Here is a 17,004-nt window from a genome sequence, read left to right as displayed (position 1 = left end):
AGTACCTGCTAAAAGTCCAGACTACAAGATTTTTTAAAAAGTGTGCTTATTGGTGAATAGACAAATAGACCAGTGAGCTAGGATAGGAGGCCTACAGACCCCAAAAGCACACAGAAATCTAGTACATAGCTGATAATGATAGCTCTTCAAGTGAATAAGGTGATGGATTAAAAAATTACATTGACACAAACTACATAGGATATTTTTATAGCATTTTAGGTTCACAGAAAGCTTAAGTATGGAAATCTATATCCATGTCCTCTTCCCCATCTCCAACTTCCAGGAGAAGGGGTTATTTGTTACAAATGGTAAACTTGTGCTGGCATGTGGAATGGTTATTGTTTATTGTCAACTTGGTGGGATTTAGAATCATTATGGAAACAAATCTCTGGGCATGTCTATAAGAGATTCTTAAGGTGGAAAGACCCAACCCAGCTATGGGTAGTGCTATTCTGTGAAGTGTGTGCATGCACACCCACACTGAATAAAAAGAAGACTGGATGCAATGTGATCTAATAGCTGCCACCTGTTCCTGCCTCCATACTTTCCCTGTCATGATAGACTGTAATCCATGGACCTGTAAGCCAAAATAAACTGTTCTGTTCTAAGTTGCTTTTGTCTGGTATTTTATTACAGCAACTAGACAGGTAACTAATATAACATGTCATTATCATCCAGAATCCTTTCTTACTTCAGAATTTACTTTGCTGTTGTACACTGTGTGGATCTGAACCAGTGTGTCTACCATTGTACTATTATATGAGAAATTTCACTGCCCTAAAATTCCTTTGTGCTCTACCTGTTCTTTCCTCACCAAGCCTTATGACTTACTGCCATGAGCCCACTAGCCTTGCTGTATTAGCTTTGTTTCCTGTTGCTGAGATAAGATACTCTGACAAAAGCAATTTAGAGGAAAAAGGGTTTATTTTAGATGATAATTCTAGGTTACTGTCCATCATGGTGGGGAAGTTGAGACAATAGGAACTTGAAGCAGCAGGTCACATCCACAGTCAAGAGCAGAGAGAATGAATGCATGCATCTTTTCCTTGGCTTGCCTTCTCCGCTCTTACATAGTTCACCCCTGCCTGGGGAATGATGGTGGCACATGCCTTTAATCCCAGCACTCAGGAGGCAGAGGCAGAGGCAGGCAGATGTCTGTGAGTTCAAGGATAGCCTGCATAGTGAGTTCCAGGACAGCTGGGGTTACGGGGAGACCCTGTCTCAAAAAGACCAAAAAAAAAAAAGATCAAAATATGGTCAAATAAACTGGGCATGGTGGCATGCCTTTAGTGCCAGCACTTGGAAGGCAGAGGCAGGTAGATGAATCTCTGTGAGTTCGAGGCCAGCCTGGTCTACATAGTGAGTTCTAGGCCAGTTGTGGCTACAGGGAGACCCTGTCTCAAAAAGACAAAAAAAAAAAAAAAAAAAAAAAAAAAAAAAAGAGGTCATATGGTAAGATACCATCAGGTGATGATGAATAAGGACTTTTCAAAATTAAAGACTAGCAAGTAAAGAACGGAAGGAAAACATTCCCTCTCCTCTACCCATTTCCTGGGAACCTTTGGGAAATGGCTGTTTTCTAGAGTGTGCAATTGTGCAGAGGACTAGCTGAGAATCCTGTACCAGGTTCTAATCCTGTTCTGCCGGTAAAAGTTCAACAACCTTGAGCAAATCCCTCAGCCTTTCTGGCTTTTCTAAGCCTTCACTGCTACTTTATGGAAACTGAGCACATTATTGTTCTGCTAGTGAAGGGGGGTGGGGGACAGAAGCACTCTGAATTCCTGACTGCAGAGGTTAAGAGGTCTTCCTTTCCCTTGCCTCCCTCATTACTAACTATTGTTACTATTACCAGTCAGTATTTGAAGTTTAAGATCTACAGCCAAAATAACCAAGGACTTTGACATTTGTTGGAACCGACAGTTCTCTATCTGCTTTGGTTTCTTGACTCGAGCTTTGGTTCTCATTACTGCCTGCTTCTCTACAAAGAGGCCTAAAAGAGGAGGAAAAAGTCTGAACTTAATCTGTTTTGTTCTGTCACTTGGATGAATGACAGGTGGAGATGGGACAGTACTATGTCATCTGTTGTGGTCTTTCCTGTTCCACTAAATGTCCTTTGTAAAGATAAGAGAGGCAGCAAGTTAACACCCAGCTTTATCAGATTCTCCTCCTCTTCCTTTCGATTAAAAAAATAGAACTCTTCAGGGTAAAGCATGGAAGGAAAATGGGAAGGAAAGAGTGGGGGCAGGACTCATGATAGTGAACCCTAACTGTGCAATGACTTGCCTACTAACCATCTGTCTAGCAGTCAAATTGGGGCAAAGGGAAGGGAACCTTCTTGCCTTGGGGGGAAAAAAAATGACACGGTTCTTGGCTGAGACGCCCAGGCAAAAGCATAGTGCTGTCATACTATTAATGTGCAACACAGCAAAAACACTCAGGACTAAGGACTATCATTATGGTTCTAAAGCAGGAGCTAATGGAGCAGAGAATCTTCTAGAAGGGCATTTCTGTGGAACTAAGCTCCCCCAACCTTCACAGTGAGGGAGGATAGAACTAAAGCCCAGAGAGCTCATGATTATAACACACAAACACACACAGGCTGCTGATAGCCAATAATACGATTTTCTGCTTGGTAAACACAAAATAAAGATTTTTTTTGGTGTGTGTGTGTGGGAGAACTAGGAGAACTAAGAGTTACAATTGTATATAAAGATTAATATGGTAAGGACAAGTTTGTGTAATTTTTTTTACACTTCTCATTTTCAGATAATTTGAAAGGTTATCTTCTTTTAGGTAAGATCTGTTTCTTTGCTCACACTGCTTGGCTTGGCAAAGCAATACCGAAGATAAATAGAAGACACATCAAGTTTAGCAAGGGTTACCGATGCCAGCCCCAGAACAAATCACAGCCTACTGTTAGTTCTGGTGTCAAAGGGATGTGGCAGCACAATGGGAAACAGGCCAGAGTCCAAGGCTACTCACTTGCAGGGTGGTATCAGATAAGGCATGGGACCCTTTCCAGGCTTCAGCTGGTTCATCTGAAGAATGATGGTCAATTTTTGAAAAAAATATATAATTGACAAATACACATTTTCAAGATGTATAACATGATGATTTGGTTTTGTACCCATCATGCATGATGACCATAATCAAATGAACAGATTATTACCTATAGTTCCCATTTGTGTGAGGGTGCTAAGGAAGACTGAGTGCTTTGTGTTTCCTCCCATATTCCTATGTTGAAACCTAATCATCAGTGAGATGGTATTAGGAGACCTTTGGGAAGGGATGAGGTCATGTGGGTGGTATCCTCATGAATAGGGCTTGCATTCTTACAAAAACCCACAGAGAGCTGCCTTGCCTTTCCTGCCAAGTGAGGACACATCTACAGAGTAAGAAGCTAGTCTTCAGCAGACATGGAATCTGCTGGCATCTTGATCTTAGATTTCAGTTTCCAGAACTGTGAGAAATACATTTTTGGAGTTTATGGTGTTCACTAAAACAGCTTAAATGGACTAAGAGTGAGTAAAGGCCCTAACAGTTCTAATACTCTAAGAAATCATTGACCTGTTAGCAATAGAATTCATGTATTTTTTACTTTGTGTGTGTGTGTGTGTGTTTGTGTGTGCGTGCACATGTACTATAGCACACCTAAGGAAGTCAGAGGACAGATTCAGGTGTTGGCCCTCACCTTCTACCTTGTTTTGAGGCAAGGTCAATTTGTTGTTTGGCTGCTGCATATGTATACCAGGCTAGCTGGCCTGTGGGCTTCTGGGAGGCTCCCATCTCCACCTCCCATCACCATTATGTGGGTTCTGGGCATTCAAACCCAGGCTCTCACATTTGCATGGCAAGCACTTTACCCACTGAGTCATCTCCCCAGCCCAAACTCATTTTTCTTTTAATTTTTAAAATTTGTTTATGTGTTTAAGTGTTACACTTGCATGTATGTAAATACACTGTGTTGTGCAGGACTGGTGGAGCCCAGAAGAGGCTGTTTAGATAGCTGCCTTGTGATTGCTGGGATTTGAACCCAGGTCTTCTTTAAGAGCAGTCAGTGCTCTTAACTACTGAATTCTCTCTCCAGCCCAACAAAATTCATATATTTTAAGTGTTATGCTCATCTGAATGCTCTTCAGGAAGTAAACTCTACAGTTTTTTGTTTATTGTGTATAAGTATTTTATCTACATGTATGTAAGTTCACCATGTGCATGGAATGCCCACAGAGGCTCGAAGACAATGTCACGTCCTCTGGAAATGGAGTTACGGAAGGTTGTTAGCCACCATGTGGGCACTGGGAAATGAACCCAGGTCCTCTCAAAAGTAACCAGTACTCTTAACTGCTGAGCCATCTCTCCAGGACCCTCTGAGGTTTCTTGCATGTACATGTGGTATTACCCTCTCCCTGTCATCCTTGCCTCTGGTCTTGGTAACTCTCTACCTCTACAACCTTACACAATGGCCATTTTATCTCTTCATCTTACCCTTCCAATGAGAAAAATGGTGGTGTTTGCTTATATACACACAAATATACACATAGCCACAGAACTGCAAGGAAATTGCAGCATACTTTGCCATACTGAGAATCAATGACTAGGCACTTCATAAATTCGAGATGAGAATCAAAAACCAGCCCTCACCATTGCTTCCTGCCTGTGGATAGGTGTTCTTTGTAGACAGGGTCTCTCTGTAGCCCCAGCTGGCCTGGAATGTGCTATGTAGAGCAGGCTGGCTTCAGTCTCACAGAGATCCATTTGCCTATGCCTCCCGAGTGCTGAGATCAAAGATGTGCTCTACCATGCCTGGCCCAAAAATATTTTTTTTAATGAACAGGAATCCTGTGGTTCTTTCTCCAAGTACCAATGCGGTGTTCACAACCTTAAGGGGAAATTATTTGGCTATTAAAACCAAATGTTATATTTTGCTGGTGGTTTAAAGTCCATGTAGCATATTCTGACAGTTGAGGCTCACACACTGGGCTGTGTCCTTTGTAGGTGTCAGCACTGTGTCACAGCAGTCAGCACAGAGTGTTACTTTAGAGGCTATTGCCTCACTCTATTGTGGGGACCCACAATGATTTGTACCTTAAGAACACAGAGAAACAGCACATAACAAAAGAGAAATCCTTTAAGTTAGGCATATACCAAATTTTCCATGAATCAACAAGTTCAAAGGGTTTTGTCCAGAAAAGGATACTGCAGGCCTGAGGCCACAGCGTTGGTGCGGTAAACTCCCAGGCGCTGCCCACTCTCAGAGCAGTGCCAGGCAAACTGCTTGTCCTGTCCCGTGCTTAGCACCCACTCCAACTCCAGAACAAACAGGATCATTGTCACTCTGCTCTGATGTGCTGAAAAACAAAGAGACAAGAAAAGATGGATAAAGAGCATCCTGAGGGAGGTGGAAAGGCTCCACAGTGCCACCCTTCTCTTCTCCCCACTCCAGAAGCTGAAGCAGTGTCAGGGACAGGGCAGAACAGCAGCTCTTGTCTGGGATGGAGAGGATGCCCTGTAGATACTCCTTTCAGTTGCTTGTTTATTTATAAATGATCATCTCTTCCTAGTGCTCCCCTCATATTCTACTTGTGCCAACCCAAGAATTACTGCCTCAAGAGCTCCCCACCCAAGAGCCTGGGCCACCTTTCTTGACCTGCTAAGGCTAGTAGATCCAGTGTGACCACAAGACACATTAGGAACAGCATTCATAACAGTCATTGTGGTCAGTTTATGTACACTTCCCAAAAACGAATGGCATACTCTTCTTTTGTTGAAATCTTTTCTAAACTTATAACAAAATTTCTGACACATTTCTGTCAGAAATCAATGGCTTTGAGAGGAGGAAACAAATATGAAAAGAGAATGAAATATTTAGTATGCCAAAGTGCATATACATGAGATAATGAAAGCAAATTTTCACTACTCAGATGCTTGTTTAAAAATCTTTGAAAATGGGGCTGGAGAGCTGGCTCAGCAGTTAAGAACACTTGGTGTTCTTCCAGAGGACCTGGGTTTGATTCCTAGCATTCACATGGCAGCTCAAAACTATCTGTAACTCCAGTTCCAGGGGATCCAACACCCTCTTCTGGCCTCTGTGGGCACTGCATGAATGTGGTGCATTTAATAATACATGCAGGCAAAACAGTCACACACATAAAATAAAAATAATAAATAAAATTTAAAACAATCTTGAGGGCTGGAGAGATGAGAGCACCCGGTGCTCTTGCAGAGGACCCAGGTTCAGTTCCCAGGCTCCAGTTCCAGGGGATCTGGTTTCTCTGGCCTCCACGGGCACTGCACAGACATAGACTCAGACACATAGATACAGACACAGAGACAAAGAGACACCGACACAGAGACACAGACATACACACACACGCACGCACGCACGCACACACATAAAAATAAATCTTTAAAAACAGGATTTTTGCATCACATAAATTCAGAGTGAAAAGAGACCTGTCATTCCATCTAGCCACCTCCATATTGCTCATTTTGCTCATCTGTTAAACTGAGGCAAGTAAAGCCGGGTGGTTTGGTTCTGGCCTCACATCTCAGTTACCAAGTGAACTCAGGTGGGAGCTTTTCTTTCTTGTTATGCAATTCGTGGCAATGAACCCAGGTGCACAGAAGGAAGACATTCTGTGACCTGGCTGGTGGTCTGACAGGGCAGGAATGTACTCTTTGGTGAGTGTGGGGAAATGATAGAGAAGACCTAGATTTCCCATCTAGATTACCAAGCAGTATAGACAGTGTGGGTAGGTTAATTGCAGCCCCACTGCAGTAAGACCATCTGCCAATTTCAGTGTTCAACAAGTGCCAAGTGTTTAAACACATCTCTCAATCACTGTAAGGCCTGCATGTGGGGAACCTCCTAATTTTACATCACACCAGACCTTCAAAAAATCACTGTTCTCTCCTCCCCTACCCAGGGGTGGCACTACCACAATGTGCTGAGGCCTCCAACAACAATCAGGCATCAAGAAAATGCCCCATGGACATGTGCAAGGCCAATCAAATACAGACAATTCCCCAACTGAGGTTCTCTCTGCCCAGGTGTGTCAAGTTGACAACTGAAGCCAGTCATGGCCCACAGTATCAGCAACCATCAAGCTCAAAACACAGTCCTTCACTGAGAATGTGCTGATGTTCTCTCATGCTAACATGATGTTATCTCATGTACTGAAGATCTTGTTGACTGTGCCGTAAGTTTTCAAATTCCACCAGTGATGAGAATCAAAATGAACTCTCTAAGGGTTTAAATATATCCAAGTCTTTTCCGGTGAAAAGTACCCTAGCTTCTCATCCTTTCTCCGGAAGGAGCTTTGACCTTTGTTACTTTCTCAGGCCAAGAGGACAAGTACAACCCATGAAGATAAGGGAATCAGCTCCTGGAGTGTGCCAGGAGACAGAGGCTAGAAATGTTACTTGGCTTGCTCAAGAGTGTACTAAACTGAAGAATGACAAAACTGAAGAGTGACAAAATAATGACAAAGCTAGAATCAAAAGCTTGGTCTTGGGGGCTGGAGAGATGGCTCAGCGGTTAACACTGGCTGTTCTTGCAGAAGACCTGGGTTCAAATCCCAGCACCCACATGGCAGCTAACAACTGTCTGTAACTCCAGTTCCAGATCTGACAGCCTCTTCTGTCCTCCGTGGGCACTGCATGACATGTGTGCACTTACCTACATGCAGGCATACACGCATACACATAAAATAAAAATAATAAAATATATTTAAAAAAAACCTTGGTCTTAGCTGGGTGCAGTGGTGCACAACCTTAATCCCAACACTCAGGAGGCAGAGGTAGGTGGATCTCTGTGAGATCAAGGACAGCCTGGTCTACAAAACAAGTTCTAGGCCAGTTAGGGCTACAGGGAGACCCTGTCTCAAAAAACCGAAAAAAAAAACAAAAAACCCAAAAACCAAAACCCCCAAAAAACCAAAACCCTGGTTTTGGGTTGGCAAGATGGGTCAGTGGGGTAAAGGCACCTGCCACTAAATCTACTGATCTGAGTTTGATCCCAGGGCCCTAAATGGTATAAGAAGAGACCCAATTCCAGCAAGCTGTCCTTTGATCTCTACATTCATACCATAACAAGGGTGCACCCAGACAGACACACCAGACAGCACACGTGGGCACACGCACACACACACACACAAAAAAAATGTAAAAACAACAACCAACAAACCCCTGACCTGCATGGCAAAGTCAGTTCTTCTTGGTATCAGGCTGTCAGTGGGGAAAAACCCTTGAAAGGCAGGTACTTATCATTAAGCTTCAGAAACTCCTAAGAAAATGTGGGCATGACATCTGGCTTCTTGAATAGGAATGAGGAGAGAAGCAGCCTTGTTTTGGTCCTGATCTTAGCAGGGGAACATCTGTTTTCTCACCATTCTGTAATTAGCTACAGGATTCTGCAGATGGTTCTTTACCAAGCTGAAAAAGTTCTTTTTCCCTAGCTTTCTGAGTTTTAATTGTGAATTGGATTTCATTAAATGTTGTTTCTGCATTGCTTTCTATTTCATTTTTGGTGGTGTTAGGGATGAAAGGATGGTCTGTGCATGCTAGACAAGCTCTCCACCACTGAACTACATCCCCAGCCTTTTTCTGCACTGATTTACATGTGATATTATTTTTCTTCTTTGGCTTGTTGCTGTAATGGGTTGTTTTTTAAAATTATATATATATTGAAAATCCTAATGAGTTTACTGGGCTTGCTAACAGAGGATAGTGTAAGGGGTTATTTACAGAAGAGTGCCCCACCCCTCACGGCTGCACTGGAAAGTCCACACTCAAATATAGATCCTGTGACTTCCCAACAGCCGCACAAAATGGTGAGAGAGGTGCCTCATGGCGTTCTTGGCTTATACATACTTAGCCCCTCCCTCATATGCAGCTAAGGTCAACTGACTGGGTAGGAGGGGTAACTGACTCCTTGATGAGTGTGGGAAGAAGGTGTGACTATTGTGACTATAGCTTGCCAGCATAGTGGTTGGAGGACACTTCTAGGTAACACTCCACCCCTTCCTCCAGCTCTTACATTCTTTCTGCCAACCTCTTCCACAAAAGTCCCTGAGCCTTGGAGGGGGTGACAGGTGTGAGATAATCTTCCGCCCATTGTGGCAAGGCACTGAACTTTCTGGTGTCTGCATCATCTGTTTTCCATGGGCTGTTGGCCCATTTCAATGGGATTCCATCTACTATAAAAACACAAACAGCAAGAAGCAAGAACATCTGAACGGTGGCTGCTATAATATTCTATGGGTGTAAACACAATGCTTCAACGGTACATTAGCAGGTGCATCACATCCATTTAATAAAACAATTGCAGTGGGCTTTTTAATTTATGTGTATATGTGTGCCTGTTTGTTTATATGTGCACCACATGCATATAGGTGCCTGAGGAAGGCAGAAGAGGGCATGGGATTCCCTGGAACTAGAATTACAGATGGTTGTGAGCCACCATGTGGACAATGGGAACTGAACCTGGGTCCTCCACAAGAGCAGCAAGTCTTCTTAACTGCGGATACATCTCTCCAGATCTCATGATGACTATGTTAATTTTTGGATGAAGTGCTCTGAGTAGCTGGGATAAATCTCACTTGGTCATATACATAATTCATTTGTACATTGTTACATTTGATTTGCTAAGTTTGGGGGGAGATGTCCTACCTATTCTCATGAGGCACCAGTGCATAATTTCCTTTTCTTGTTATATCTTTGGTTCTGGTATTACTAGTTGATTTTTATAAATTACTTACTGAGATAAAATTCACCACTTTAACCATTCTGGATTGTAATAATTCACTGGCTTATAGTATACTGACAATGTTATTTAGTCACCACCATCACCATTTATTTCCAGAACATTTCCTTCATCCCCAAATGACAATTAAGTACTTAGATCAACTGCTAACCTATTTTCTGTCTCTATTGAGGCTCTGGTTCTTGACATTTCACATAATCACATGACATGGCCCTTTGGGTCTGGCTTCTTTCACTTAGCATAATGTTTCAAAGCTCACATTCTATAGCATGAATTATCAGCATTCCATTCCTTTTTATGGCCAAATTTTTATTATGTGTATACAAGTTTTTGTGTGCATGTGCTACAATTCTAGAAATGCTGCAGCATAGGGTAACTATGTTTAATTCTTTGAGAACTTGATAGAATGGTTTTCAAAGTGACTATATCATGTGACATTCCCATCAGCAATTCTTCCGTATCATTCCCATTCTGTATTTTTTTTTCTTTATTTTTCGAGACAGGTTTTCATTCTATAGACAAGACTGGACTTGAACTCACTATCCTCCTGTCTTTGTTTCCCAAGTGCTGGGACTGTAGGTGAGCAACACTAAGCCCTGCATAATATTTTTAGAGAAATTAATATTTACTGACCCATCCACTATGCTTCAGAATTCCCATCAAGCAATTTTCACATGCAATCTCTCTAAATTTTTGGTAGAAAATGACATAAAATGTACTATTTTAACCATTTTATTTATACAGCTCATCTTTTTATATAATGGTTACCATCTCTCTAGAACTTTCACATTTTTTGAAACATATTAAATCCTGAACCCATTAAGTACTAACTTAGAACTTCCCTTTCTCCCCAGCCTTGGTAACTACCATTCCATTTTATGTCTCTATGCATTTAATGATAGTAAATATCCCATATAAATGGAAGCCTTCAGAACTTGTTCTTTAGTGATGGCTATTTCATTCAGCACATTGTCTTCAAAAGTCATCCACACTATAGCATGTGACTCTTTAATCTGCCATTGTGTTTAGACCACATGTCTGTCCATTCGTTTCTCAATGGACACTCACCTTGCTTGTGCTCATTGTGAACAATAGTGCTATGAATGTGGGATACAGCTTCTTGTTTGAGCCTCTACTTTCTTTATTTGGGGAACATACCAGTTATTAGTCTTTTCTTTTTTTGAGACAGAGTTTCCCTGTAGCCCCAGCTGGCCTGGAACTCACTATGTAGACCAGGCTGGCCTTGAACTCACAGAGATCTGCCTGCCTCTGCCTCCTGAGTGCTGGGATTAAAGGCATGCGCCACCATGCCTGGCTAGTCTTTTAATGTAAACTCAACACTACATTCCTGGAGTAAACCTCACTTGATCATAATGTACATATTATACATATCTCTTTTGTACACATTGCTGGATGTAGCAAAGTTCAACTTGGGTGAATTTTCTCATACTGATTTTGTGTGATTTCCTGGAGTGTGTGTGAAAGTCTATAATTTCTCAATTTACAAGAGAGTTTGTGCAGTTCCATATTGTTTTCTTTTTAAAGGTTTCATAAAATTTACTAGTAAAACCATGTGATCTAGAAGTTTTCTTTGTAGGAAGGTTTTTAACTAAAAAGTTAATGCAAACTCAGAGAACTATTAGGAGCATCTCAGAGAGCTATTAGGAGCATCTATTTCTTAAGTAATCTTTTGCAGTGTGTGTCTTCCCATGATTGGTTTACTTCATTTGTCCTATTAGCATAAAGTTATTTGTAATATTCATTATCACCTTTTTTATTTTAATTAAAAAATTATTTTTATTTAATATGTCTGGGTGTTTTGCTTGCATGTACGTAAATGTATCCATGTCATGCAAAGCTTGCAGAGGCCAGAAGAGGGAGCCATATCCTCTAAAACTGGAGTTACAGATGGTTGTTAACTGCTATGTGGATGCTGGGAACTGAACCCAGGTCCTCTTCAAGAACAGCAAGTGCTCTTAATTGCTGAGCCAGTTCTCCAGCCTCCTTTTTTTTTTTTAAAAAAAGATAGGGTCTCACTATGTAGCCCTGGCTGCTCTGGAACGTCCTATGAGACCTGGCAGGCCTAGAACTCAGAGATCCCTGTTTCTGCCTCCTGAGACCTGGAATTAAAGACATATACCACCACACCTGATCTTTAAATCACATAGTTTTTGTAGTAATTTCACTTAGTTCTTTGTTGATACTGGTAATTGACAAGTCTGGCTAGAGGTTTTCACTTTTATTGATCTCTAAACAGCAGCTTTTGATTTCACTGATTTTTCTTTATCTTGTTTTCTATCTCATAAACTTCTGCTATAATTTTTCTCTCCTTCCTTCTGCTTAGTTTAGCTCTCTCACCCCCCCCCTTTTTTTTTTTAAAGAATCCAAGGTCACTGATTTGAGTCCTTTCTTGTTTTCTAATGTATTTAGAGCTGTCAGTTCCCCTTACTGGTATAGGCTGTTTTCATTTTTATTCAGTTCAAATATTTTATAAATTTCACTTTTTATTTCATCAGAAGTGTATTACTTACATTTGAAATATTTTGGAAATTTCCAGGGATCTATTATTAACTCCTACTTGAATTCCTTTCTTACCTGAGAACATAAGCTTAAATCCATCCAAGCTTACTGAGACTTGCTTTATAGCTATAACTACAGTGGAAATGTTGCAATTCTGCTTCAGCTGGATGGAATTTCTACAGGTGACGATTAGAAAAAGGGCACTGGGTTTTCTGCTCTTCTGAACTTTATCATTTTCCTGCATACTTGTTCTATTAATTACAGGGAGAACACCAACATTTCTGGCTATAATTGTGAATATGGCCATTTTCCCTGAAGTTTTCCTGAGTTTTGCTAAACATATTTCAAAGTTATACCATTTGGTATAAACAGGTTATTATGGTCTTCTGCTGGACTAGGCCTTTATCTTTGTCCTAAAATAAACTTTTTATATTAATAAAGCCAAACTAGCTTCATTTTGATTAGCGTTCCCATGGTACGATTTCTATCCCTTTGCCATTTCTCAAATGGTTGACTGTTTCTGGTGGACAGAATTTGGATCCCAAATTTTTATCCAACCTGATAGTCTCTGATTTTTAATTAGCTTACATTTAATATGTTATTGACATTTTAGGTTTAAATCTATCAACTAGCTCTTTGTTTTCTATATGTCCATTTTCTTTCCCCCTTTGCTACTCTGGCCTTTATTTTTATTCATTGAAAATTATTTTATAATTTTATTTCCTGAGTTACAAGCTGAAATTTTTTGTCACTTTAACAATTGTGTTAGGTTAACAACATACATCTGTAATTTACACCAGTCTTCATGTTTAGCCAAAGAACTTTACAACAGTATATTTCCACTTCTCCCTACCTCCTAGTTTTTGTAATATTATCGCCATATATTTCACTTTTGTATACATTAATTATTTTTAGTTAAGTCTTTAAAGAGACTAAGAACAATGCCTCACAGCTACTGTTTTTGTGTCTGCGCTATTTGTAGCTCTTTGTAGCATGTTCTCACATCTATCGCTTTCTTCCTGAAGATCTTTCTTTCACATTTCAGTGTAGATCTATAGTTAGTGAATTCTTTCAATTCTTTATGATTAAGAACTTTTAATTTTACCTCTATTTTTGAAAGATACTTTCTCAGAGTATAGAATTCTATTAAAAAACTCTTTCAGCACGTTAATTTTTATTTTATGTGTATGAGTGTTTTGCCTGCACGTACCCATGCATGCAATGCCCATAGAAGTCAGAAGAAAGCGCTGGGTCTCCTGGAACTGGAGTTACAGATGGTTGTTAGCCACTATGTGGGTGCTGGGAACTGAAGCTGGGTGTAAGAGCAGCCAGTGCTACTAAATGCTGAGCCATTTCTCCAGCCCCTCTTTTAGCACTTCAAACATATTGTTCTGCTAACATCAAATCTATCACTAATTTACTTTGTCTATTTACCCACTGTTCTACTTTGCTTTCTGTTATGATAAAACACTGATCAAAACCAATTTAGGGAGGAAATGGGTTGGCTACAACTCACAGTCCATCATCAAGGAAGCCAACGAAGGAACTTAAGGCAAGAACCTGGAGGCAGGAACTCAAGCAGAGACCATGGAAGAATGCTGCTGACTGGCTTGCTTCCTCTGGCTTGTTCAGCTACTTCTCTTACACAACCCAGGTCCGCCTGCCCAGGGATGGCACTGCTCACAATGAGCTGAGCTCTCCAATGCCCCAAAGATTTGTTCACGTCTGATGGAGGAAATTCCTCAACTGAGGTTCCCTCTTCCCAGGTTTGTGTCAGGTTGACAAAAACTATCAACCTACCTACTGATAGGCTTTTTAATTTCAATGATATTTTTTCATATCTAAAAATTCAACTTGTTTATAAAAAAATCTTTTATCTTACTTTTGTTTTTGTTGGCTCCTTCCTAGTTTCTATACGTTGAGTTTTTTGTTTGTTCTATTTGTTTTTGCTTTTGAGTCAGGCTTTCATTATGTAGCCGAGGTTGGCCTCAAACATAAGTGATGGGATTATAAGCATGTGCTACCACATGCAGCCTTTGATTTCTTTAATCATGTAAAATGCTGCAAGCTCCTGACTACCTGCTCATAGGATTCTATGGCAATGGTGTCAGCATACACAAGTCCCATACAAACTCATGCAGACAATATCCCACAGAGAACTGGGAAAATGAACAGCAGACTAGACTCCAATCTTATCTGAAGGAATGTTGGCAACTGTTTGCTACTAGAAGAGGAAGAGCTGATCTTCCTAAAACAAAGGACTCTAGATAGGCTGACTAGACTCAGAGGATGGGCTTGCACTGGGGAACAGCTGGGGACACTGACAACACAGTGGGTCTTAACAGGGATGACGGAGTATATGGGTTGCAGTTGGAGGGGATATGGGAAGGTCCCAGTGGGGATGGGGGTACAAAGATGATCAACATTGAGATGTTCTGTATGAAACACACAAAAAATTCAGTAAAACTAAAACATATATATATGAGGTTATAATCTCTTCCAGCTTACTGATCATTATCTAAAGTTGTTGGTGTCCTAATTTTTCTGTTTGTGATTATCTGCTGGTATTTACCCATGATGGTTTCTTTTCTTGTTATTTTTTCAATAATTTTTAAAGTTACAAAATTATCTTAGACCACTATTTTTGTTTTCTTGTGTAATACTGGGCTCAAACCCAGAACTCTGTACATGTTAGGTGAATGCCCTACCACTGATCTACAGCTCAGACTAACAGTTTTTGATTTGCTCTAGGGGCATGTTTGTAATCTGTCTCATGGAAAAAAGCCTTGCATTTCTTTCTCGTGGCACCCCAGGGATAGCACTGGCCAAGAACTAATTTTATGTTCTTTATTCTTTTTTTAAACACAGAGCTTCCAGCTCCACATAATTGGTTTAAATATGTATTACAGATCCAAAAATCAGATGGGTTTTCAGTTTTTCTCCTATTTTCAGTTTTTCATAGGAGAATTTCTCATCTATAGACAGTTGAGCTAAGGAATAAATTCATCCATAGTCTTCTAGGCCAGTGAAAGGAGGGTTTTGTTCCTTCTTTTCCATGAGGATATAGTCCTTTATGGACATTCTATGGAAACCTCAGTTCCAATTTTTCATCTCACTCGGGCCTCCGGCTGTATATCTTGTCCCCAAGGGCATGGTCATATACAAGCAGCTAGTTATTACTGTCTATCTTCACAAGACAGCTGAAGTGTCAGTTCATATGTGCAACACTGTGAGATTTAGTTTTCTCTTTGCTCTGGTAAATAGAAATTTTTTTCTCATGAAGGAAACATCAAAACCACATTATTTTACCATTAGCTCTAGGTATCTGTGAAGAAAGCATCCACAAGTCTAGTCATTTTTTTTATAAGCTTCTAGTAGACAAAATATAACTCCATGAGCTTTGCTAGGAAACACACATATTACAGCACACAGATAGCACATATGAAGATGTTAAGCTAACCAGTATTTTTAGCAGATTCAAGGAAGAACATAGTCTGTGTGTATATCTAAGAAAACATAAAATAAGAGGGAATTAATATATTTAATGACAACTAGAATTTTAAGTTCTTTTTAAATTTTTTAAATATTTATTTTATACTTTTTCTTGTTTCTATTCATAGATGGGAAGCTTCCTTATAACTGATGCAGAGAAAAATTAGTCCTTCAAATACTGCTGTATTTTCAGGAAAAAAAAGGGGGGGTTGTTTCTACTGGAACTGTACTAAATTTCTGCCTACAATTTACCTTGTTAAATATTGTAGATAAATTGCTAATACTAATAGCCAAATAGATAACACTAATGCTTTGTTTAAAACAAAACCAAAAACAAAACAAGACCCAAAACCCCCCCAAAAACATCAGCAGTGGTGTTCTAATTAAGTTACGGCCTCTGTCCTAATTAGTTTCTGTGCTGGATAGCTTTAGTGTCAACTTGACACACCTGGGTTGAGGGAGCCTCAACTGGGGAATTATCTATATTGGACTGGCCTGTGGCCATGTCTGAGAGGCATCTTCTTGATGAGTGATGTGGGAGGGCCCAGCCCACTGTGGGTGGTACCATCCCTGGGCAGCTGGGCCTATGTTGCATAAGAAAGCAGGCTGAGCAGGGGCCAGGAGAACAAGCCAGTAAGCAGCGTTCCTCCATGGCCTGTGCTCCAGCTCCTGCCTCCAGGTTCCTGCCCTGAGTTCCTACCTTGGGCTCCCTGATGTACTGCGACCTGGGAGTTGTAAGCTGAATAAACCATTTCTTCCCCAAGTTGGTAGTGGTCAGAGTGTTTTGTCACAGCAATGAAGAAATAAACTAAGACAGTTCTTAAATACATTTACTACTTAATGGTTTTGAAACAACTGTTTAATTTTTAAATTTTTTTGAAAGCTTGCTAATAACCTTTTGTTCAGAATTTAGTAGATTGTTTAATGCAGGACATCAAATATATAATGAAAGATGCTTGAAATGCTTTTGTTATTTCAGGCAAATCAAATTAAACTATCAAACTACATACAAGAGAACCTTAGTCCTTTTTGTTTTTGTCTAAATATGTTAGTTCAGTGATGTCTTGGTGAACTGTGAGTGAACTGTATTGATTTTTCTAATAAATCCTTAGAGACTTTCACACAGCATGAGGGCTGTTGGCATTTTGAAAAAGGTTAATAGGTAGATGTGTCCTAGTTTGTTCTTCATTGTTGTGACAAAATACTCTGACTACTATCAACTTGGGAAG

The 17,004-nt window shown here is 40.3% G+C and overlaps 1 protein-coding gene across 3 annotated transcripts in view; it reads right to left on the bottom strand.

Moving 5' to 3' along the window:
• Wdfy2 (WD repeat and FYVE domain containing 2) overlaps positions 1–17,004 on the bottom strand; it is a 201,624-nt gene that overhangs the window by 44,019 nt on the left and 140,601 nt on the right. For all 3 annotated transcript variants that reach the window (XM_029570555.1, XM_008847350.3, XM_029570557.1), the window contains one exon: positions 5,198–5,348. In XM_029570555.1, the coding sequence (XP_029426415.1) occupies positions 5,198–5,348 (151 nt within the window). The remainder of the gene's footprint in view (positions 1–5,197; positions 5,349–17,004) is intronic.

This window comes from Nannospalax galili, unplaced genomic scaffold, assembly GCF_000622305.1.
Source record: "Nannospalax galili isolate Female #2095 unplaced genomic scaffold, S.galili_v1.0 scaffold1252, whole genome shotgun sequence".
NCBI classification, from domain to species: domain Eukaryota; kingdom Metazoa; phylum Chordata; class Mammalia; order Rodentia; family Spalacidae; genus Nannospalax; species Nannospalax galili.
This window is presented reverse-complemented; position numbering and strand designations above follow the sequence as displayed.